This window comes from Podarcis liolepis (assembly GCF_965112155.1).
Source record: "Podarcis liolepis genome assembly, chromosome: 1".
Classification (NCBI taxonomy): Eukaryota; Metazoa; Chordata; class Lepidosauria; order Squamata; family Lacertidae; genus Podarcis; species Podarcis liolepis.
In genome coordinates this window covers 119,935,790-119,961,374 of record NC_139554.1, presented here as the reverse complement: position 1 = coordinate 119,961,374, position 25,585 = coordinate 119,935,790, and the positions used below count along the sequence as shown (strand labels likewise).

The 25,585-nt window shown below is 43.6% G+C and overlaps 1 protein-coding gene across 3 annotated transcripts in view; it reads right to left on the bottom strand.

Moving 5' to 3' along the window:
- Nucleotides 1–25,090, bottom strand: part of ANKAR (ankyrin and armadillo repeat containing) — a 48,701-nt gene extending 23,611 nt beyond the window's left edge. The window contains exons 1-13 of one of the 3 annotated variants that reach the window (XM_083467423.1): nucleotides 24,944–25,090; nucleotides 22,515–23,150; nucleotides 21,044–21,481; nucleotides 19,011–19,174; nucleotides 16,426–16,541; nucleotides 13,955–14,132; nucleotides 11,155–11,374; nucleotides 10,347–10,376; nucleotides 9,769–9,813; nucleotides 8,358–8,565; nucleotides 6,058–6,266; nucleotides 3,475–3,579; nucleotides 172–416 (exon numbers count right to left, since the gene is read on the bottom strand). In XM_083467423.1, the coding sequence (XP_083323549.1) occupies nucleotides 172–416; nucleotides 3,475–3,579; nucleotides 6,058–6,266; nucleotides 8,358–8,565; nucleotides 9,769–9,813; nucleotides 10,347–10,376; nucleotides 11,155–11,374; nucleotides 13,955–14,132; nucleotides 16,426–16,541; nucleotides 19,011–19,174; nucleotides 21,044–21,481; nucleotides 22,515–23,115 (2,559 nt within the window). In that variant the 5' untranslated portion in view covers nucleotides 23,116–23,150; nucleotides 24,944–25,090. The remainder of the gene's footprint in view (nucleotides 1–171; nucleotides 417–3,474; nucleotides 3,580–6,057; nucleotides 6,267–8,357; nucleotides 8,566–9,768; nucleotides 9,814–10,346; nucleotides 10,377–11,154; nucleotides 11,375–13,954; nucleotides 14,133–16,425; nucleotides 16,542–19,010; nucleotides 19,175–21,043; nucleotides 21,482–22,514; nucleotides 23,151–24,943) is intronic. The other 2 variants (XM_083467424.1, XM_083467425.1) reach the window with 2 other exon arrangements.
- Nucleotides 25,091–25,585: the final 495 nt, after the last annotated feature.

Below are 25,585 nucleotides of genomic sequence, written 5' to 3'. Positions count from 1 at the left end.
AGTTCTATGATTCAAAGGAAGAAAGGGGGGTCTCTAACTTAGGATACTTTTACAAATTGAACACACCTGAAGTAAAAGCAAACACGTTTTTTTATTATTATAGTACATTTTAAAAAGGAGGGAATGAAAGAAAATACTAAGGTGTTTTGGTTTTTTTAGGGTTAGGCTTACCTGTTCAGCAATTATAACCTGATTGTTATCCAACTGGGCAATATCATATAAAAGGACAGCACAACGGGAAAGCAATTCAGGTTCATGAGATGCCAGTAGCTTAATTAATACTGTGATGCCTCCTGCTTCAACAAAAGCTTTGGCGATGGACTCATGGATTGAGATGTTACTCAGAACTCCCACAGTGATGCACTCCAGGTAGATGATGCCACTTTTTAACAAGTTGATTAACGAGGGTATGGTACCTGCAGTGCAGAGCGCAAACGAAGGGTCAGTTACAGATTTCTTTCACAAACACAACATCCTGTGAATCACTTGAAAGTTCCTGACTTGTTTAGAAGAGAATAGGAGAATCTGTATGTGTTGGCAGGGAAGGGATGTATGAAAGATCACAAAAGCCCTTCTTGTGCATGTAACCCTACACGTGAGCAAGACAGGGTAGGATTGAGTACGTTTTGCTCCTCACACCCCTAACCTCACCATCCTTCTCGCTCTCAAACCCATGGAGGTTTCCTGCTCAATGGAAAATACAACAGAGGGCTTTAAATCATGTGGGGAACCCCCACATTCTTTCACATGTGGTGGACTTGTAAAAGGGTAAAAGAGTATTGGAAAATAATCCATAATGAATTGAAAAAAATGTTTAAAATAACTTTTCCAAAAACAAACAAACACCCAGAGTCCTTTTTGTTGGGGATAATTCAGATAGAAATTCCCATGTGTCAGAAAAGTTTATTTATGTATGCCACTACTGTGGCCCATGTTTCATTAGCCCAAAAATGGAAAACAAGTGAGGTCCCAAAACTAAAAAAATACTGAAACTTAAATATTAACATATCATTTTAAAGATGCCATTTTATTTATACATTTTACAGATTTTATTTACACTTTTCAAGTTTATACATTTCATTAATTTTACAACCCTACTTTCTGCGGTTCCTTTATTTATTTATTTTTAATAGCTTCTGCATATCCAAATTCATTTAACTTGCGCATTTAATTATCTACTGTAAATATATACTCTTGAGAAACTGCAGGTTATTACAATAATCCTGCTAATGTTTTTATCTGTTTGCAATTTATCTGTAAATATTAAATAAACCATTTCCAGTCTTTTATAAAAAAAGTTTGTTATCTTGATTTCTTATTTTTCCGGTAAGTTTCGCCATTTCTGCATATTCCGTAAGTTTTTGTATCCATTCTTCCTTTACTGGGACTTCTGCTTCTTTCCACTTTTGGGCCAGTAACATTCTTGCTGCTGTAGTAAAGGTAAAGATAAAGGGACCCCTGACCATTAGGTCTAGTCGTGACCAACTCTGGGGTTGCGGCGCTCATCTCGCTTTATTGGCCGAGGGAGCCGGTGTACAGCTTCCGGGTCATGCGGCCAGCATGACTAAGTCGCTTCTGGCGAACCAGAGCAGTGCACGGAAACGTCATTTACCATCCCGCTGGAGCGGTACCTATTTATCTACTTGCACTTTGACGTGCTTTCGAACTGCTAGGTTAGCAAGAGCAGGGACCGAGCAACAGGAGCTCACCCCATCGCGGGGATTCGAACCGCCGACCTTCTGATCAGCAAGTCCTAGGCTCTGTGGTTTAACCCACAGCACCACCTGCATCCCTGCTGCTGTAGTAACATATGTAAATAAATTTCTATACAACTTAGGTAGTTCTGTCCCTATAATTCCCAAAAGAAAAGCTTCTGTTTAGTTTTTTGAATAGAAGTTATTTTGAACATCCTTTTCATTTCATTGTTATGCCATTTTAAATCTATCAAGCCAATCTCCTCCCAGCAGCAAGGTTTTAGGGGAGGCTGTGCCAGAGGAGGAGAAAACTATAGAGCAGTACTAAACTATGGTTTACTGTTACATCTGAATGTGGCTGGTATCTACAAAAAAGTGAGGATGCTGCAACCCCCATACAGTTATGAACTGGGGCTTTATCATCTACTGTTAATTCTGCTGAATTCTGCCCCCAGTGGTTTCTTTCAGCGAGTACATTCAGTCTTTCACAATTTCATTTAAAAATGTATTTGAAGAAGATGCTTCCAACATGCTAAGAGTTGCCCACAACAGTTTGCTTTATTTTAAGCTGATCTACTCCCAGGAGCAAAGAAGCAGAGAACTTTCCTAGAGTACATCCTTGTGGGATTTGCAACGGATGGTGCTGCATAAATAACAGTTTAAAAATAAGTCATCCGAACGCAGCTTAGGTATAGCACCGAAAGCAATGCGGCAAGTTTGTCATAGCTTCAAGTCCTTTGATTTTTAGTGGGAACTAGATAAATTATAAACAGATGAAAACATTGGCAGGATTATTGTAATAACCTGCAGTTTTATAAGAGTATATATTTAAAGAAGATGAGTATATGAGCAAATTAAGTTCATTTGGATATGCAGAAGATATTAAAAACAAAATTCAAGGAACTGCAGAAAGAGGGGGAAGGAAGTCAAGTTTTGAAATGTCAAAATGATTGTAAAATCAGTGAAATGTATAAACTTGAAAAGAATAGATGATAGAGATAGACAGACAGACAGACAGATAGATAGTTGATTTTTAGTGGGAACCACATTTGTCTGGATCCAACCCTGTGTGTACCATTTGCTTTAAAAAGGCAAGGATGGAAGGAAGAGGTACTATGTCTTCCTATGCATTCACATCAGGCTTGGATTAATCTCTTTTATTGCCCCCCCCCCCTGTTATTAGAATCGTAGAACAGTAGAGTTGGAAGGGACCCCGAGGGTCATCTAGTCCAACCCCCTGCAATGCAGGAATCTCAACTGAAGCATCTATGACAGATAGCCATCCAACCTCTGCTTAAAAACCTCCACCCCCTTCCAAGGGAGTCCATTTCACTGTCAAACAGCTCCTACCACCAGAAAGTTCTTCCTGATGCTTAGAGTGTCCTTTCTCGTAGCTTGATGCCATTGGTTTTAGGTCTTAGCCTCCAGAACAGGAGAAGACAAGTCTGCTCCCTCTTCCATGTGACAGCCCTTTAGATATTTGAAGGTGGCTGTCATTATCTGCTCTTATCCAGGCCAAACCTACCCAACTCCCTCAACTGTTCCTCATAAGGCTTGAAATCACCTTATATGGGCATTTATTAGCTGGTGCACAGATACTTCTATGAAAACCTACAGCAGGAATGGGGAACCTTTGGCACCCCAAGTTGTTGTTGGACTCCATCAGCCCTAGCCAGACAGGCCAGTGGTGGGAGGGATTATTGGAACTGTCTTTCAACAATATCTGCCCCCCCGACCTATAGCATAAAGACAGCAACATATCTTGTTCTGCTTATCTCACCTGCATCCAAAATGCACTTCCAGTAATTATCTTTGGCGAGACAAAGGACTTCCAAACACCGTACTGCCATTTCTTTCTTTTTCTGCTCTTTGCAGTCCAGCATACCTGTTGAGAACCCCCAAAGCAACCTGAAGACACTTGCTGGTTACCCCCAAAGGATGTACCCAAGCAGAACCTTTTTGCAATAACTCCAGTTTGCAGAATTGTTTTTCGTTGGAGTTTATCCAGCCAATAAATGGCCAGGAAACACATTTTCAATAGAGCTGATGCAGCTCTAGGTAGAATGGATTTGTTATGTACTGAGATGAATAGGATCCAAAATGCAGCAGTCTGATTGCTCCTAGAACAATAGATTCAGAATGCAGCAGCCTGATTGGTCTTAGAACAATAGGATCCAGAATGCAGCAGTCTGATTGGTCCACAGGAGCCACTCAATCCAGCTCCAGGTGGAAGGGAATCCGCAACCTGATTGGCCCACAGGAGAATCCCTGAATTAGCCAATCACGTGGGGCCCATTGTGTAAATAATGTATATAAAGCAGACATTCTGGGGGAACTTCTATTCCTCCTCACCACTATGAGCTGAATAAAGAGCATGAAATCCACTCTCGACTCCGAGTGTATTTCAGAGGGGCAGTTCGAGAATGAGGTATCAACAGTGATTTTTTTATTTTATTTTTTGCATTTTGCCCTGAATGATGGTCAGGGGTACCGCGGGCAACACTGGCCTCTGTTCCTCTTTCGTTCCCTCCCTTATCTGATGCCCTTTTGTGTTTCTGCCTCCCAAAGGCTTGCACGGCTGTTTATTGCAGCAGCCCTGGCTATAAGCTCCGCAAGCGAATGGTGCCTCTGATAGGCACCTCTCTTTGGGGCAGGGGTGGGGCAGACGAGAGACCAGGGGCTGCAGCTGCAGCTGCCTGGAGGACTCCCAAGGAGAGGGGAGGTGAGAGGAGGCTGAGGGAACACTCCACAAAGGAGGGTGTTCTAAAAAGGGTGAGAGGCTGGCAGCTCTGCAGGCAAGGGGTGATGTAACTGGGCTCCTGAGCCCCAAAGGGTTGCTGGAGAAGAAAATGTAGTCGGTTAAGGGAGCCAAGGTTGACAACCTCTAGATTATACCATTTCAGGCTACAGTTGGCAGATTTTATTTCTTTTTAATATTCCCTTTCATTAAAATAAAGCTCCTTTTCTACTTGGAGCAAGCTTTAAAAACTTGGAGGCATTCAAAAGAGGTATCCCTCCTCTTTTTCATGATCCTGAAGCGGTACAGCTCATTCAAACAACATTTCAGTCTACCCAGGTCTTTAGTACTTGATGGCCAACATATTCAACAGCTACAACGGTGTGCTTTTATTGTTATTTTGTTTTAGTTTTGGTAGTCTTGCGGTTTAGTCATGCTGGCCACATAACCCGGAAAGCTGTCTGTGGACAAACGCCGGCTCCCTCAGCCTGAAAGCGAGATGAGCGCCGCAACCCCATAGTCTCCTTTGACTGTACTTAACCGTCCAGGGGTCCTTTACCTTTACCGTTCACCTTTTTAGTGGGTTAATAGAAAGCATTTAGTCTGCCAATATTTCCTTGTCAGCCTGCTGAGTCCTATGCTGCCACCACGTGGTAGTTCAAAGTTCCTTCTGACAAATCTGTTATGGTGTGGGCGCTGCTATAGGACAAGTCTTTCCAGAGTTCCCTCCAGCTTCCTATCCTGCCTCTAGATAATACAGCATCAGATGTGTTATCACTGGGCTATGGAGGCTGTTGCACCCTCCTGTTGCATCCATGGGCCACCTTGTTGCATCCTCATGAACTGAAACATCCCAATTCAATGAGTTGAATTGCAACTCATTACCAAACTTAAAACCATGGAGAGACCTGGTCTGAACAAAGACATTGGATTCTTATTGTCACGGCTAAAATGGCCGCTGTTTCTTTAATGTGAATAAAGCTGGGTCAGCATGACTCAGTGGCTTGCAGCAGGCTGTATATATATGTGAGAGATGTTGGTTTGGGGTGTTGGCTGGTGTTTGGGTTGGTTGGTGCTGGTGTGTGTTCGGTCGTGTTTTGCACAAAGACTTTTAATAAAACTCTGCAAGGATATTCCTGTGGACTCTTTTTGTACCGACAAGGAGACTGAGAAGATAAAGGGAGGTCAGAACCCTTTCCTTCTTTTTTTTTTGCTTTCTACAAACACTGACACTTATCTCATTATACATGACTAAGCCATTTTTCACCTTCTCACCCCTTGCCTTTTCCTGTAAGACCTATTGCAGTCGTTAAGAGTCGTCAACAGGCTCATCTCAGCTATCTGCCAATCTCCCATTCCCACCACCCTTCTGAGTAATACCCCTCCCCACCTTCTCACTATATAGAAGGATCTGGCAACTTCTGTTTCAGTGTATCTGAAGAAGTGTGCATGCACACGAAAGCTCATACCAAGAACTAACTTAGTTGGTCTTTAAGGTGCTACTGGAAGGAATTTTTTTATTTTGACTATGGCAGACCAACACAGCTACCTATCTGTTACTGAAACATCCCAGTGAGTCAGGACCACCTAGAACCACTTTGCAGGGAGACGAACTGATGTGCTTACCAACAAGAGTTTTCCAAACCGGAAGATCAGGGTTGTGCAACTCAACCAGATGCTTCAGAACCTCCGTGTGAAAGTTCAGCACCGCCAAATGAATGATATTATTTCCTTCGCTGTCCTTTTTCAGCCAGTTGGCTTTGAGAGAAAACAAATGCTGGATTGTATCTAATGCCCCAGATGTAGCCGCAAGCAAAAGTGGGGTGGAGCATTTTCTGTAGGAGAGAGGAGAAACATCACTGCGGTGCAGATAAATACTCAGCGAAATAGGATGATGAAATGGATTTTATTTCATATACAGTGGTGCCTCGCAAGACGAAAAGAATCCGTTCTGTGATTCTCTTCGCCTAGCGGTTTTTTTCGTCTTGCGAAGCAAGCCCATTGAAGGATTAGCGCTATTAGCGGCATTTAGAGGCTTTTAGCGGCTTATCTGCTGATCGGATCAGCTGATAAGCGGCTTAGCGCTATTAGCGGCTTTTAGCGGCTTATCTGCTGATCGGATCAGCTGATAAGCAGCTTAGTGCTATTAGCGGCTTTTAGCTGCTTTTAGCGGCTTATCTGCTGATCGGATCAGCTGATAAGCGGCTTAGCAGCTTAAGAAAAGGGGGGAAAGGAAAAAAAAACCAGCAGGAACTCGCAAGACATTGTCGTCTTGCGAAGCAAGCCCATAGGAGATTCGTTTTGCGAAGCACCTCCAAAACGGAAAACTCTTTCGTCTAGCGAGTTTTCCGTCTTGCGAGGCATTCATCTTGCGGGGCACCACTGTACAGGACAAGCCTTGGTCATAGTTCATGGTTAGTCCAGAGAGAGCTAAACCATTGGTCTGGAGTCATACAAGATGCTAAGCCAAACTACGATTGTGATTCCTTTCCCAAAGAAGAAGAGGAGTTTGGATTTGATATCCTGCTTTATCACTACCCTAAGGAGTCTCAAAGCGGCTAACAATCTCCTTTCCCTTCCTCCCCCACAACAAACACTCTGTGAGGTGAGTGGAGCTGAGAGACTTCAGAGAAGTGTGACTAGCCCAAGGTCACCCAGCAGCTGCATGGGGAGGAGCGGGGAATTGAATCCGGTTCACCAGATTACGAGTCCACCGCTCTTAACCACTATACCACACTGGCTATTTGCACATCCATGTGTTCATGCTAAGCTATGTGCAAGCCAGGGCATTGTTTCTGCAAGTTAGCTGCCAAGTGACAGTAGAATCCTGCACACATCTATTCAGAAGCAAGCCCTACTGAGTTCAATGAGATTCACTCCCAGAAAAGTAGATGAAGAATTGTGGGCAAAAACGAACAAATAAAAGTATACACATCTCCCTATGTTCTCTAATAAGGAAAGCCCTATCATGTTCATTAGGGCTTGGTGAGATATCGATATATCATCCAAAATTGGTCTGAAGTCCATATCGTGATATCGGGTTCATTGTTTTTGACCTGGCAATATATTGCAAATCACAAAGTGTGTTAGGGCTGGGCAATATATCACTCAAAACTGGTTTCAAATCCGTATCATGATACTGGTTTCATAATTTTTGACCTGGCAACATATTGTGGATCTTGATGTGTGCATGTGCGATGGAAAAATCACAATGTGGGGAAAACCGTGAAGCCAGCCAATGCCTCTACATAGCTCCATCCTTATTTCAGACATCATGATATATTGGCATATTGTGATGTTTAACTGGGGATATATCACAGTGTTGAAAACCATATGCTGGCCAGCCCTAATGTTCATTGGGATATACTCACTGGCAAGTTTATATAGAATTTATTGTTATTTTATCCTTCCAGATAAATTGCATGTAACAGAAACGCAGTTGAGCTGAACCGGGCTGTGGTGGGATAGTCTCTTTGCCTGCCTATCCAGCTCTCTTTACCTTCCCACTTTGCAACATTGATTGCTCTAAAAAGGACTCTTTTCAAGGATTCCAGGCTTGAACCCAGAACATGAAGGTGAGTGTTGGTCTAGACTGCATTCTTAGGCTATCTGAAGGTCTTCCACGCTCCCAGTAGACTCTTCCAGGAGGATTTGATTGATATGGGACATTACATATTTAGATTGACCAGAAGTCGACATAGCAAACACTTCAAAACATGATCACACCCTAGAATAGCCTGTTCCCTTGCAGGCAAATGTAGTTACGTAGCCCGCTGACGGGCACATTATGAACCCTTGTCTCAAACTGATTGACCCAAGATCGGGCAATTTGGTGTTACATTATGCATAATCACTAACCTTCCTTACTTGAATTCCAAAAGGAAACAAGGCGGCGTAAATTCCCGTGCTGTTTTCTGCTTACTTACTCATTTCGTGTTTCAGACTCTAACGAAGCTGGGTGTTTTCGGTAGAGAATTGTGAAGCAGGTAACATTGTCATAGAAGGCGGCGTAATGTACAGGCAGCCACCCATGTTCATCGGGTATTTCGTAATCTGCTTTTAAGGCCAGGAGGAAATGGAGGGCTTCGACGGAGGAGCACTGAGCTGAAAGGTGCAAAGCAGTGGGACCAAAACCTGACAGAGGGAACAAGATGCAGTAGAATGAACTACACCGGGGTCAGCAACCTTTTTCAGCCGTGGGACGGTCCACCGTCTCTCAGACCATGTGGTGGGCCGGACTATATTTTGGAAAAAAAATATGAACAAATTCCTATGCCCCACAAATAAGCCAGAGATGCATTTTAAATAAAAGCACACACTCTACTCATGTAAAAACACCAGGCAGGCCCCACAAATAACCCAGAGATGCATTTTAAATCAAAGGACACATTCTACTCATGTAAAAACACGCTGTCTGCGGCTCGAATTTAGAAGGCAATTGGGCCGCATCCAGCCCCCGGGCCTTAGGTTGCCTACCCCTGAACTACACAGACATGGTACACTTCAGCTGGAAAAATTTAAGGCAAAGCCCCCAATGATTTGAATAATTATTTGCTAGTTTTATACCAGTGCTGTTTCTACACCACTCCTTTATTGTTTTATGTGTACAGTTGTACCTTGGTGGCTGAATGCCTTGGAACTCATATGTTTCAGCTCCGGGATGATCGTAAACCAGAAGTGAGTGTTCCGGTTTTCAAACGATTTTCAGAAGCCAAACGTCCAGCGCAGCTTCTGTGGCTTCTGATTGGCTGCAGCAGCTTCCTCCAGCCAACCAGAAGCCGCACTTTGGTTTCCGAATGTTTTGGAAGTCGAACGGACTTCCAGAACGGATTCTGTTCGACTTCCAAGGTACGACTGTATATGTATGTATGTGTTGAATTTATAGCTCTTTTCTCCAAAAAGCTCAAGGTGATGTCTTTGCTTCTCCCCCCCCCCCTCGTTTCAAAACCACGACAACCCTATAAGGTAGGTTAGTCTGAGAGGCAGGGGCTGGCCCAAGGTCACCCAGTAAACTTGAAACCTAGTCTCTCTAAGGCCCTAGTTTCACACTCTCACCTCCCCACCACGCTGAATTTTCACAGAATCGATATTGTTTCTCTTTCCAGCACTAGAAAAATAGCATGTGAATTTATCAGATTTTTCAAAAAGCATCGAACATGCCATGCATTGTAGCATTAAAAATGGAAAACATAGCAAAAGCTCTGCCCACCCCTGAATATGAACAGCATATAGCCCAGCCTTAGTGGAGGAAGAAAGAGAAATCAATGGCAACAAACTAAATAATTTTCATCAGTGTAGACTATAAAAAATTAATGTTGTGGTTTTTTTGCAACTCACCACTTTTCTCTCCTGCAATGTCCTTATCTTGGAAGCTCGTTGTTCCTGAAAGAAAGCATATTTATTTAATCACTCCAAGCATGACATCCCTACATGCCAGTGTGATATATAGACATAGGTTCTTATTTTAAGATTAATTATATCATAGGTTCCAAAGCTATTGGCTATGCAGAATTTCCAGTGACGAAATACTATCGACTTCAGTGCAATCAATCTTTTTAATTATTATTATTTTATATGTGTGTGTGTGTGTTTACAATGTGATCTCTGCATTAAATTTACTCCCAGAACAAAATTACAAAACTGCAACATGCTTAATGGATTCCGAAGGGATTTTCTTCCGAATGGGCTTACCTGTGCACCCCTTAATGGCAAGAGCAAAGCTCCCACTAACTCAAATATTTCACTGAATGAGCCGTTCTAGTGACACTATAGAGCATTATCTCTTAAGGTACAGAAGCTGCAAGCCTTTGCCCTTAAACTTATAGCCCCTAGTTTTCCTAAAGCTAGCGCAACTTTATTTTGTATACTTATATATACTACAAAAGTCAGAGGACAACAAATTATTTATCACTTACCCTTTGGATCAGGTTTCTGGGGACGTTTCCCTAGAAAAAAATGTATTTATTATGATTTGGCTATTGCGTCTTTCTTTCTTTCTTTCTTTCTTTCTTTCTTTCTTTCTTTCTTTCTTTCTTTATACACTATCCTGCTTCTCACTCTAATGATAAAGGCCTCCTCCAAACAGTTATTTCAGAGATGAAGAATCTGTGGTTCTCCTCTCCAGATGTTGATGGATTTCAGTCTGCAGGGCCAATGGTCAGATGATGGGAGCTGTTGTCCAACACAGCAGCATATTGTGGGTTGCCAATGCCCAGGGTGGGTGGGCACGTATGCCAGGCGGGGGACAGAGACCGCTGCTCCAGCCCAGCGCCAAAGCAACCCCCCACTGGAGCCAAGTGGGACCACATTGCTCTGCCTGCTCGCCCACACAGGTATCTGAACTGGAGTCGGTAACAGGTCAGATGAGGGCTAACAGTGATGTCTGGAGCAATAAAGTATCTCACACGCTTGGAAAAGAAAATTGGAATCAAGAGGGATCTCCACAAAGGTGAACGAAGGCTTCCTCAAACTCAGCCCTCCAGATGTTTTTGGCCTACAACTCCCATGATCCCCAGCTAGCAGGACCAGTGGCCAGGGATGATGGGAATTGTAGTCTCAAAACATCTGGAGGGCCAAGTTTGAGGAAGCCTGATTTAGATATCTCTGGTTCTTCACAGAGTCTTTTCTACAACCAAGAAAGGGGACAGGGGGGATGCTTTCCTTGTGGGAAGAACCCCTGGGAGTTGTGACTCTAATAACTTCTCAGCATATACTATTTCTTACCTTGGCTAACTGGGATGCTGCGCCTCTGGTTGATTGTCAGATATGATTTAATCAGCTGGCATATGATGGGCACACGGTTGTAGATAGCAGCATAGTGGATAAGACCGTAGCCATGATCGTCTGAAAGAGCAAGGCTGGAGAGGGATGTCTTGCGGCAGAAGGTGAGGAAGATAGCAGCCAACCCTCTTTCAGCAGCAGCCCTCATGCCAAATGGCAGGCTCTAAATGTCACACGGCCAACAGGCACATAGAAAAACAACAAGAATAGGAATACAGTGATTTTTCACTCCAGCTACTTTGATTTGGGCTGTGTGTACCATGCCCTGAAAGAAAGAGAACAGTTAAAACTCTGTACCAAGATAAATTGACTCCTGAGGCCAGCCGACTGTAGAAAGACACAGGATCTTTCTTATTCTGCATTGCATTATATAATTTTGTACTTGTTCTGTATCACACGTTCCATCCTGGCTTGTTAGATTGAATGGGCAAGGATGTATATAGGCCACTGAAGTCTTGGCCCCAACCACTGGATGTCAGTTTCAGTACTCAAATTACAGGGGGAAATGTAGAGAGGCCCTTAATGGAATCCTCAAGATACCCCCCTCCCTCAACAAATTTTAGCCAAATCATCACCCTGCCAGTGGCATGCAGTCATTGGACTAGGGGGACTAGGTTAGTCCCCTAAATGTTCCCAGTAAATTAGAGTATTAAAGTATTAATACTCTGGTGCCTGCTTCTCAAAGCCTGGGAAGCTTCTGCCCAGCTTAGGGTGGGAGACATGATGCTCTGACCGGGTCCAAGAGTCCTCCCATCACGGAGGCATCAGGGCTCCAGCATCCTTCTTAAAGCCCAGGAACAGTGGCGTAGCGTGGGTTGTCAGCACCCGGGGCAAGGCAAGTAATTTGCGCCCCCTAGTATGCGATGCTACATACTTTCACAGCCAAGCTTTTGTTTACTCTGCTGTTTGCATGTTCATATGAGCAGATAAAGCATCTTAAAAAGCAAAGCAGAGACATCACCTTACCAACAAAGGTCCGTATAGTTAAAGCCATGGTTTTTCCAGTAGTGATGTATGGAAGTGAGAGCTGGACCATAAAGAAGGCTGATCGCCGAAGAATTGATGCATTTGAATTATGGTGCTGGAGAAGACTCTTGAGAGTCCCATGGACTGCAAGAAGATCAAACGTATCCATTCTTAAGGAAATCAGCCCTGAGTGCTCACTGGAAGGACAGATCGTGAAGCTGAGGCTCCAATACTTTGGCCACCTCATGAGAAGAGAAGACTCCCTGGAAAAGACCCTGATGTTGGGAAAGATCGAGGGCACAAGGAGAAGGGGATGACAGAGGATGAGATGGTTGGACAACGTTCTCGAAGCTACAAACATGAGTCTGACCAAACTGCGGGAGGCAGTGGAAGACAGGAGTGCCTGGCGTGCTCTGGTCCATGGGGTTATGAAGAGTCGGACATGGCTAAAGGACTAAACAACAACAAATGAGCAGATATGAGTCGCTGAGATACAGGACTGCTGCCGAACTCTTCATGAGAGTCCTGTTATCCAAGGGAGAGGCCCCATACTCCAGAAGTGGTTTGGCAGAGGGCACACTACAGAGGAAGATGAGAGCAAAACTTGGGAGATAATGGGAGATGAGGAGGAGGACTTTGAAAGCATTCAACAGGCAAAGCTTGAGCAGCAGTTGAATGAGACGCTGTCACTGGAGTTTCTCCCAGAAAACGTAGCTGCCCCCAAAACCAGGCGTTCGCTGAGGTTAGCAGAGAAGAAAGCTAAAAGGCAAGCAGCTCTGCCCAGCCAGAGGCAGAAGGAGTCTGATAAATAGGGAAGCAATGGGCTGTTTGGGCAATTTCCACTAAGGTTGCCACCTTTGTTCTGGCAAAATACTGGGCAGGGTAGGGTGGGGCAGAGATAGGCGTTGGAGCGATTATCTTTTCCACCTGGTGCATAAATGAACTCAAAGCAATCCATTACAATCTGTGGCAGCCTAACAAGATGGCCCCTCTGGAATTTGTCACATGCACAGAGACAGATATGCATGAATTTGTAAATCTGTCTGAGCTTTGCTACCCGTAGCTTTAATACATATCTTTTCACACACCCTTTCACACAGATAGATTTGGAGAGGAGCCCTAACTTGGCAGAGAGAAAGTGGGGGCAGGGGAGCGGAAATATGGGATAAACTTCATCCTATATTGAATCAGCACAGGACATAGTATTTTGCACTATCATACAGGACGATCCTGTATTATACAGTGTTATGTATTCAGTGTTCTGTGTTTGCCTGAGCCTGAGTCTGGACTAAGGATTTTGAGCTCCTGTGTTCTGATTCGATACATGATATCCAATCACAGAACATTTCAGGATTTGGGCCTCTGCCATTGGCCCTTAAACTCTGAGTCATGATTCGCAGCTTGGAAGTTTAGATAGCCAATCACGTTGGGAGTGGGAGTGGCCCAGGCCTTCAGAAATGTATATAAGCAGTTGTTTGCCCCTGCTGTCCAGTTCTGTTAGTTCAATAAAGGTTCTTGCTGTTATCGCTGTTTCTTGCCTCGTGGGAACCTACGCTTCATATAGGGTGGTTGGCAACCTTAAATTTTCCACCTGGCCTGAGAAGCAGGGCAGGCGGGTTGACTCCATCCACAAAGGCTGCTGTAACTGGAATGAAGCATGATTTTGAGCGACAGAGGGAGAGGAGCAAAACTGTTCTGAAAGAGCTGTTAAAGGAAGATGACCATAAATGTGGTGGACCTCACAGGGTCCATTCCCTTAAAAAAACAAAAACCATACCTTGCATTTAATAGCCTTCTTATAGCCAAATCTTTTCTTGAATTGGTCCATTGCTTGAATATCAGTTAATGGAAGCCTTTTGGGTTTAAGTGTGCTTACTACTTCGTTTATGGCTCCCCACCATTGGCTCTTAAAAAGCAGATAAAATGGTTCAAGTTCGATCCCGATTACATAATAGCTGGAAAATGCAGGGGGTGGGGGGAACACACACACATGCACAGTAGAAACTGGAATATTTTAACACGTTATTTCATAGCCTATATTTCACAATGCCTGTAAAGTGAGCCTGAGAATCTTCTGACCCACCAAACCAAGGACATCCCAACCGCTTAATATGGTGGTCACCAGGGGCTCCGAGACTGCAAAATTGGGATCGTGGTTAAACACTAGGCAGGCCACAATACACAAAATCAGTTGCTGGGAGTCATAAGTGCTGTTACACTCATGTTCTGTTTACAGGCTTCCCATGGGTATCTGGTTGGCCACTGTGAGGATACTGGACTGGGTGGACAACTTTGACCTGGTTCAGCAGGTTCTTATGTATAGGACTTTATTAAAGAAAATCAAGCAGTAGTAGCTGCATTTAGCTCAGTGGGCCGCAGGTTGTGTACAGCTGTCTAAATTGGACCATGGCATACCATTATAATTCATTTTAATCCTGCCTTTCCTCTCAAGATGGCATACAGCAGCATACCCTCCTCAAAAATTATCCTTGCGACAACCCTGGTTGTTTGGGTAAGAGAGTGTGACTGGTCCAAGGTCCCCCAGTGAGCTTCATGGGTAAAGTGTCAATTTTAATCTGGGTCTCTCCATCATCCTAGCCCAATGCTCTACCCACTGCACCACACTATTTGTACAGAACCCAAACACTGCAAACCCAGAAGTAAGTGTTTGGGTTTGGGAACTTTTTGGAAGCCGAATGTGCTCCGTTTTGAGTGTTACGCTTCTGTTTTGAGTGTTATGCTGAGGTCTGTCTGTTTTTGCTATTTATTTTGTGTTTTTGGTTTTGCATCTCTTTTTGTTTTGTTTTTGTGACTGTGTGGAACCCAGTTCAGCTACTGATTGACTGATTGATTGATTGATTGATTGATTGTGTGACTACAGTACATTGTTTGTTGCTTTTGTTTTGTGGATCAATGATCTCATTAGATAGTAAAATTCACATTAAATTGCTGTTTTAGGGGTTGTTTTTAAAAGTCTGGAACGGATTGATCCATTTTGCATTACTTTCTATGGGAAAGCACGCCTTAGTTTTGGAACGCTTTGGTTTTGGAACAGACTTCCAGAACGGATTAAGTTTGAGAACCAAGGTACCACTGTAGTATCCTTTTAACATTGCTCTAGTATCTGGGCAAAAGGGACGCGGGTGGCGCTGTGGTCTAAACCACAGAGCCTAGGACTTGCCGATCAGAAGGTTGGCGGTTTGAATCCCCTTGACGGGGTGAGCTCCCGATGCTTGCTCCCAGCTCCTGCCAACCTAGCAGTTCAAAAGCACGTCAAAGTGCAAGTAGATAAATAGGTACTGCTCCGGCGGGAAGGTAAATGGCGTTTCCGTGCACTGCTCTGGTTCGCCAGAAGCGGCTTAGTCACATAGCTGTCAACTTTTTCCTTTTTTTAAGGGAAATTCTATTCGGAATAAGGGAATTTCCCTTTAAAAAAAGGAAAACGTTGACAGCTATGCTTAGTCATGCTGGCCACATGACCCGGAAGCTGTACGCCAGCTCTCTTGGCCAATAAAGCAAGATGAGTGCCACAACCCCAGAGCCGATCCTAATGATCAGGGGTCCCTTTACCTTTTAGTAATTGGGCACTGTAAATATCACTGAAGTGTATGTTTCCCTAAGTCTGAAATAATGGAACCTAGGCATAAAAGATGGAGCAAAGGTGGTTCTGGGGGCTGGGGGGAACTTGATAGAGTAGAAGTACACTGTAGGCAAACTCAGCCCTCCAGATGTTTTGGGACTACAACTCCCATGATCCCTAGCTAACAGGACCTGTGGTCAGGGATAATGGGAACTGTAGTCTCAAAACATCTGGAGGGCCAAGTTTGCCTTTGCCTAGTTTAGACTAAAGGGCTAACAGGAAGCACAGAAAATATGATTGTGTCATGCTTTATGCCAGACTGGATTCCATCTACAAGATTTCCATTACATGACTGTATTCCCTTTATGATAAAGCACAGTGGGCAAAGAGCTATGGTCAGAATAATTTGTTTTTAAAAAGCAGCAAAACTCAATTCTACATTCAGATTAAAAAATCTCGATGAATAAATAATAAACATCCATACTCAATCGTCAGTATGTCTTTTAGGCAAACTTATTTCTAATCAATTATTATTGCATACTGTAACATCTGCTGCATGTACACAAGTGTTTGCTGGCACTTATGTATGAGCCACTTTTTGACTCTCAACCATTAACTAGTGTTACGTTCCCAAAAACTCAATCGAAAGCATCTCACGTGCTCTTTACCTCTTGCCTTGAAAATCCATTATTGGTATGGGGTAATGTTCTCTATAGGGTGCATCTGGGTCCAACAGCTGAGCGAGGTGATTTGCTGCACATGTGTGCATTTCGTCATAGGCAGCCTACAATTAATGTTAAAAATAACAGACCCTATTTATGCTTGCAAAGCCTTTAAAACTTCCTGTATCAAGGCCAAGCACTGCTTTAAGTAGTTAAAGCATCTTTTCAGTAAAATATGCAGGCTCAAAATCTGCTAAGAGCTGAAAAAACCCAATGGGTAGAGAAACACAAGTTCAAATCCTGTCTGGGCACATGGTGGAAACAGGTTTTTAGTTTCATAGAATCAAAGAACCAAAGTTATTTGACTTCCAACCCATAACATGTGAGGTTACAGTTCTACAACAGTCCTGTTCTTGCTACCGTCAAGTGATTACATGCTGAATTTCTTCAAAGTAAATGCTCTTTAAAATAAAACAATACAGATAAAAATAAATGTATTCTCTTTTAAAATACATTTTCTTGAAACAAATCAGAACTGAAGGGTGGTATTAAACTAAATTTTGCTCAGACTCATTGGCATTCATGAACACGACTAGGTTAGACCCATTAATTTCAATGGATCTGCTCTGAGTAAAAGGAAGCTGACAATCACCTCCTACAATTTACCTTTCATGGTGTCATTTAATAATTATGTATGCACTTTAAATATGTTTATACTGCCTTTGCTTGAGAATGAAACCAGGGGCATTTACAATGCTGATATTGAAAGCAATTAATTGCAATAAACAATAATCATAAAAAAACTAGCAGACAAAATGCTAATCAGCTCTAAAAGGTTTAAAATGCTTAGAGAGTCCCTTCAAATCTCTGAGAGGTGTTTTTTGTTTTTGTTTTGCCTAATGCCTGAAAGAATGTAAAGTTGCTAGCAGGAGAGGATGTGCATGTTTTCCATCATGGGGCCACCACAACAAAAGACCCTTCTCTATTTGCCATATGCCTAAATATAACAAAGAAGGTGCAGATAAAGGGGCCTCAGTGGATTACTTCAAAGTACAGGCTGTTTGATATAAGAGAAGCTGCTCCTTTCACCCATCCTAGATGATGATGATGATGATGATGATGATGATATATGATCAAGGTGTCTCCCCTGCCAGGTAAGTAAGTAACAGGAAAACAGGAAGACACAATGAGAGATAAAGGAGGTGCTGTGGGATTGGTGGAAGTCAATGTCTTGTGGTTGTTGTTTTAGTGTTTATAATATTAACTTATAAGATATGGATTTGTGGTTTTTTGTTTTGTGTTTGTTGTTGTTGCTTTTTTAGTTTTCGAATGTTGATTTTTGTGTGTTGCGTATTGTTATTTTCTGATATCTTTCATGTTGTTTTTGTGTGGAAAATACTAATAATTTTTTTTTTAAAAAAAGATCATGATAATATATTATTTATACCCCTGGGTAAAGAAATGCAACTCTAGATAGGCACTCTTCTTTTTCCTGTCTGAGTGTCCAGCTTTACCCAGCAGTAATTTCTACATGTACCGTTGCACACCACCCTGACCTCTCTGCATGCATTGAGGGCATGTCCACCCCAATAATCATAGTTTTATTGTTTATATGCCGCCCATCTGACTGGGTTGCCCCAGCCACTCTGGACAGCTCCCAACAAAGTATTAAAAGCACAATAAAATGTCAACCATTAAAAACCTTCCCTAAACAGAGTAGCCATCAGATATCTTCTAAATGTTGTATAGTTATTTATCTCCTGGACATCTGATGGGAGGGCATTCCACAGGGCGCGTGCCACTACCGAGAAGGCCCTCTACCTGGTTCCCTGTAACTTGGCTTCTCGCAGGGAGGGGACTTCACTTCTCGCAGGGAGGGAACCGCCAGAAGGTGGACCTCAGTGTCTGGGCAGAACGATGGTGGTGGAGACGCTCCTTCAGGTATACGTAGGGCTTTAAAAGGGAGCCCTAGTACTTCCAAGAGGGCTCCAGAGTGAATTGGCAACAAGCCGAACCGTTTTGACATTTTTCTGAGGTACAATCTGAACAAGAAAGTACCAAGGGAAACATCCAAACCAGCTTCAAAGGCAGCCCCAGATGGAACATTTTACAGAAATCTGAAAAAGAGGTTGTCAGGGCATAGATGACTGGTTAGATGGCCTGTCTTCTGGAGAGGTTGTAGCTGCTGAACCAGACCCAGCTAGTGGTAGGACGAGTTTCTGTGGTGTCCATGCTACATCTTTAAAGCACATTTGAAGCAGATTCTTTCCCTCAAAGAATTCTGAGCACTGTAGCTTTACCTGTCACAGATTTACATTTCCCAGAAAATCTTAACATTATCTACAGTGCCCAGAATTCTTTTGAGGGAGACTCTGCTTCGAATGAGCTTTAAAAGGTGTAGTGCATATGCAGTCTTCATGAGCTTCCCATGACAAAGGAGGCACCCCAAGCTGTAAAGCTGAACCTTCAGTGGGAGCAAATTATTATTTTCCAGAGCAGGTGGAATGTAATCCCCTGAAGCTGCAAATCCCCAACCCCTACAATCTCTCCTTATCGCAGGCTAAATTATTTCGAAAATGCCGATTTAGTACCTTAATCTCATCTGAAAGGTCTTCAACTGAAGGAGTACCAACATCATATTCAATGCCACCGTGGAGATGGAAATACTGGTTCTGGGTGTATACAAAATGCTGGCACTTAAAATCTGGTCCGAGCAAAATTGGAGGAAGTTCACGTTCCGTTTTGACTTTGTCGTCTACAAAAAGGAAGAACTGCTTTTTTACCACAGAGGAGAAGGCAGCTGCCACTGCTCTCAGCGAATGACACGAATGAATGACATTACTAATAATATAAAATTATATGCCCAAAGTTTAAGCAGCACTTTCAAAAATGCAGATTTCCCGTAGTTTCATCACATAATAAGGACTGGTTGGTGTCAAAAGAGTATCCTATGTAAGAGTTCCCTGGGAAGAGGAGTTGATTGTTAAACCACCTTGTATCTCCATGAGAGGAACGTGGGTCTCCTCACAAAACCCTTCACAAACTACAATTCTGATTATTCTTCGGGGAAAACCATGGCTATCTGAAGTGGTATAATATTGCTTTAAATGTATGGTGGAGATAGAGCCATAGTGTACTCTTTTGATATTAAGATTGACATTTTGGATTAAGAAGTAGTTCCAGTTCTTGTTCATTAGGAACAAATTTCATGGTGACTGGTTCCCTTTTATTTCCTTTATTAATTCTTGCCACAAGGAACCCCAATCAACAGTTATTGATTCATTTGGAGGGGGTCTGGTGCCTTAATTTTAGCAGACCCTCCAAGTGTCCCTATTTTCAAGGGACAGTCCCAGATTTACAGAAAACTGTCCCAGTTTCTCATCTGATCCTGGAATGTCCTGCTTTTCCTTAGGATGTCCCTATTGTCATCAGAGAAATGTTTGAGGATCTGGAGTTATCCAGCCCCTGAGCCATCCGAAGGCAGCCCTGTATAGGGAAGTTTATATACTTTGGAAGCTGACCAGAGTGACTGGAGCAAGGCAGTCAGATGGGTGGGATATAATAATAATAATTTATTATTTCTACCTCGCCCATCTGGCTGGGTTTCCCCAGCCACTCTGGGCAGCTCCCAACCGAATATTAAAAACACAATACAGCATTAAACATTAAAAACTTCCCTAAACAGGGCTGCCTTAGGTGTCTTTTAAAAGTCAGATAGTTGCTTATTTCCTTGACATCTGATGAGAGGGCGTTCCACAGGGTAGGTGCCACTACCGAGAAGGCCCTCTGCCTGGTTAATAAATAGTAGAATTATTATTATGGAAAAGGACGTCCCTGCTTTTATCAGAGAAATGTTGGAGGGTACGTTTCAGGTGCACTGCCTCTTGTATGCTTTTGTTAACACAAAATTTCATTTGTTTTAGTCCATTGCAGGGTATACAAGCACGTAATGTCGATTGCCTGGCTTTTTTTGTTTGTTTACTAAGCGTTACTTGCATTTCTCATTACTTTTCTTTATGCTACTGTTGTCCAATGTGGATTGTGTGTGATGTATCATTGCTGGTTGGACTGATTGTAAAGTTGTTTGTTTTAAAAAAGCAGTTCTAGTTCTCACTGCGCTGTTAAACCTGAATCAGGACTGTACCATTTTAGACAACTGCTAAGGGGCTCGTAAAGGGAGGCGGGTGGCGCTGTGGGTTAAACCACAGAGCATAGGGCTTGCCGATCATAAGGTCGGCAGTTCAAATCCTCGCGACGGGGTGAGCTCCCGTTGCTCGGTCCCTGCTCCTGCCAACCTAGCAGTCTGAAAGCACGTCAAAGTGCAAGTAGATAAATAGGTACCGCTCCAGCGGGAAGATAAACGGCGTTTCTGTGTGCTGCTCTGGTTCGCCAGAAGCGGCTTAGTCATGCTGGCCACATGACCCGGAAGCTGTACGCCGGCTCCCTCGGCCAATAAAGTGAGATGAGCGCCGCAACCCCAGAGTTGGCCACGACTGGACCTAATGGTCAGGGGTCCCTTTACCTTTACCTAAGGGGCTCATATGATTGTTCTTACAGATATGGCCTATAACTTGTTCATGGATTAAAAGCAATCTCTCAGCAAAAGGATAGAACACAGTCTTACCTGAATATGGCTGAAGAAGCCGACTTAGATTCGGGATTTTATTTTTCCTTTTTAAATTGATAATAAACGGAATAAGAAAACTCATTAGCTTGAGATATGCTATGTTTTTCCGGATCTCGACCTTTTTTTCTAGGTATTTCTTCACAAGTTTTTGTTGAAGAGTTAGCCTCTGCTGCAGCCTCTGGTACCCATGCATACTTAGGGTATCCTCAGTCATCCTTATTGCATTACAAAGGTTGTATGCTGCATCAAACTTGAACACATTTTCATACTGCTGAACCTCTGTGGTGGCAAAAGTCAACTTAAGAAATATGTAGTCCGCAAACTGCATAAAGAATGCCTTTTCCTCTGGACTGTTAGGGTCATACGTTGGATCTTCATTCAGGTTTTCCTCATAGATTCCTTGGAAATCTGGTTCTTTTGAAATATCCATTAGACCTATATCATACATATGTACACAAAAAGATATATAAATATATGAAATAAAAACACATCAGTTAAAATACAGATATTCCCTGTCCTACATGGATAAGGACCAGACAGTTAAGTCCAGTCAAAGGCAACTATGGGGTTGCGGCGCTCATCTCGCTTTCAGGCCGAGGGAGCTGGCGTTTGTCCACAGATGGCTTTCCGTGTTATGTGGCCAGCATGACTAAACTGCTTCTGGCACAACGGAACACTCTGATGGAAACCAGAGTGCACGGAAACGCCGTTTAGCTTCCTGCCACAGCGGTACCTATTTATCTACTCGCGCTGATGTGCTTTCGAACTGCTAGGTTGGCAGGAGCTGGGACAGAGCAATGGGAGCTCACTCCATTGCGGGGATTTGAACCGCCAACCTTCTGATCGACAAGCCCGAGAGACTCAGTGGTTTAGACCACAGCGCCACCCGCATACCTTTTTACCTACATGTATACACACACACACATGTATATATATATGAGCGCAAGTGAAATAACTGTAATTAGTATGTAAAAAAATCTAACACAAATAAAAGTTCACAGAAGTGGCTTTTTAAATCATACAGGATAACCTTGCATGTCAAGAGAACTCGGTTACTCATCCTTACTTTAATTTTTGTCAGGGCTTTTTTTTCAGCCGGAACTCACCAGAATTCAGTTCTGGCACCTCTCAGGTGGGCGCCATTGCCGTTATAAGAGAACAAGGGAGGCATTCATGGGGAGTTCTGGAACCTCTCTTTCTAGAGAAATAGTGCTGATTTTGTCAAGGAGAAATTTGGAAACTATTAAATTCCCATTTACTTCTGTTTTAAATACAGGCACCCAAATTCCAAGCATTCCAAGGCACCCTTTGGTGGGTGTTGCCAATGCAGATAAGAATTTGGATGCTCCTCATCTGTGCCACAGGGCTTATAACTAGTATGATTAGGTACAATTTTCTACTTTAGGCAGCAACTTTTTGGTCCGGGCTTTGGATTTTCACCTTCTGAAATATGGCAACCCTATCTTACCAGCTTGACAGAACTCTGCACAGGCAGTTCTTTCTGTTTGAGGGATGCCGTCTGCGTCAATATCCATGCTAGAACGCCACAGTTCAGAGAATCTGACGCGTTTTTCTTTGGGCATGTATGCCCCATGCCACAAGGCTTTCAGCATGTAATCCACGGCGATCAACATTTGTCCGATTCGCGTGTCAAAGTATGCTGGAGGGAGGGAGCAAGAAGTACTTTGGTCGTAATTAGCATCCAAACTGATGGACGGAATTTGGTTCAGACAGTAAATCCCAACAGACAACTCTCTGATGATCTGATGGATTTCTCTGCAGTCCAACTCTAAGTCGGGCTCCACGGGTGTTAGAAAAATAGCCGTTGGGACATTTATGCTTTTCATTTGTCTCAGCAGCCCAGTGGGGAGGTCCAACGTTTGTCGCAAGTTATCTTTGGTTGCCAGCCAGCTACAAAACGAAGTGGTCAGTAGTTCCTGAAGCTCGCTTCGCTCGTACTTCTCAAAGAAGGCACTTGCGTTTCTCTGCGCAGCTAGGTGGGCTAAATAAGTCGCCTCATCTGCTTGCTCATTCCTAAGCACTTGCTTTTTTAGTGGTCTCAGCATCATATGGCCTCTTTTTCTGTTCTATTGTTTCCTAAACACTTAAAAAAAAAAAAGAGGGAGAGAGAATATGTAATGCACGTGAGTTAATCAAGTGGTTTATGGGTTGTTGGAACAGAAATATTCCTGTGAAGATAGGACTAAAACACAGAGCCTAAGTAGTATATTCCTTGACCTTTAACAAGGCACGTTTCGGAGCACAAATCAAAGTGTTGGTGTTGACCTTTAAAGCCCTAAACTGCCTCAGGCCAGTATGCCTGAAGGAGTGTCTTCACCTCCATCGTCCAGCCCGGATACTGAGGTCCACCTCTGAGGGCCTTCTGGCGGTTCCCTCACTGTGAGATGTGAAGCTACAGGAAACCAGGCAGAGGGCCTTCTTGGTAGTGGCACCCACCCTGTGGAACATCCTCTCATCAGGTGTCAAGGAGATAGATAACTATACAACTTTTAGAAGACATCTGAAGGCAGCCCTATTTAGGGAAGGTTTTTAATGGTTGACGTTTTATTGTGCTTACCCAAAGGCGCTAGGGGTGTGGGGCACCTGGGCGCCGGGCTCTCAGGGGCACCAGGCCGAGAGTCCGGGGCCCGAGAGTTGAGTCTGGGGAAGACCCCGTCTGTCAGTCGGAGCGCCGCGAGGGGCTTTTCTGCTGCGGGCAGCTCTGCGCCGTGAGTTTGGGGGCGACCGAGGCTGCGAGACGCTGAGGCCAGCTCCACCTTCCTGCACGCCTGGGACTGAGCAACCTGGGGGGGGGGGGGTTTGCCCCGGGCGGATCTTTGCACCCCAGCGCGGCATATGCTTAAGGCAGCCCTGCTTTTAATACTTCGTTGGGAGCTGCCCAGAGTGGCTCGGGCAACCCAGCCAGATAGGCGGCATATAAACAATAAAATTATGATTATTGGGGTGGACATGCCCTCAATGCATGCAGAGGGGTCAGTGTGGTGTGCAACGGTACATGTAGAGATTACTGCCAGGTGAAGCTGGACACTCAAATAGGACTAGAGAAGAATGCCTCTCTAGAGGTGCATTTCTTTAGCTTTGGCCCAACCTTATTTCTGCGATTGTAAGGTTTTTTAAAAAAACCAACCAACCTGTTTTTAATATTTTAATTTTAGTATTTAATATTGCCTTTTAATTGCTGTAATCTGCACTGGGGGCTTAGGGTGGATAGCAGGCAATAAGTAAATAAATAATAGAAGTTTGCAATAACTAAGCAATTTCTTATGGGACAAGAAAGTCCCCTCAGATAGCCTGCCCTGACTAGGGTTGTCATATGTCTAGATAGCTGGGATTTGGCCGTCAGAAGCTGCGTCCGGGTGGAAATCACTGAAAATGTCCTGGGAAATCTGGAGGTAAGGCAACTGCCATGTTGGTATTGTAGATTTTGGCGAACTTTCTTAAAAATACCTCAAAAATGTCTCAACAACTTGGGGCAAAACTTTGAAAAGCTTGACAACTTTGCCCCCCTGCTCCAAAAATACCTCAACAGCTATGACAATCCTAGCCCTGACACCATTTTGAACTGGGCCCTTATGAAAGCTACAACAATATTATTATTATTACCATTTCTATTTAAGCATGACCTGAAAAGTAAGGTAAAAGGAAAAGTCTACTTGGTTACTTTTTTTCTTCTTTTTAAACTACCCACTGGAACATGAAGGTACTGAAAAGCCTCAAGGGGAAAAACCACCTGCAATCTTGAACACCCATTCTAAACTGTATGTTTTCTGGATTGCGGGAGGTGGGTGTAGAGGGGGAGGGAAACAGAAGATTGCCGTAGTTAAGAAATAAAGTGCAATATTGCCGAATTCTCAGAAGGAAAAATAGAAGCATCACCAGAAAAATGCTTTTCCAAATCCAGGCAGTTCCAAATCAAAAGACAAGCCTGCGCAGGTACCAACCAGCAACTGTGAGGCCTTGTATCTTGACCCAGGTCTAGGGAGCACCCACTTTTGTTTCCCTCAGCTGTTGTGTAGTAGACAATGTGGGAAGAGAGGCTGCTGACTAGATGTGGTAGCCATGGAAACCAAAGAACAATGAGGGAAGTCAACAGTGAGGGAGCCTGTGGGATGGAGTCAGTAAAAAGACTATTTTTACTGGGCAATTTCCACCTTTTCTGTGGGGGCAGACAGCTCTTCAGTGGACCCAGACAATGTCAATTGTATTATGTGCTGTTTCTGAGTGTCCCTTCTACAGTTCAGTATGAAATAAGTATGCTAGGAACTTCACTGTGCTCGTCTGCCTGCATCCAATGGGATTTCTGACTCTGAAAGGCTGCCCTCTTCCCTATTTCACACCAAACAGCTCACCTTTCCAAATAAAGAGGGATATTCATGGCCACACTAGAATTTTCCATGGCCTAATCTAGGCAGCCTAGTACAGGCATAGGCAAACTCTGCCCTCCAGATGTTTTGGGACTACAACTCCCACCACCCCTAGCTAACAGGACCAGTGGTCAGGGATGATGGGAATTGTAGT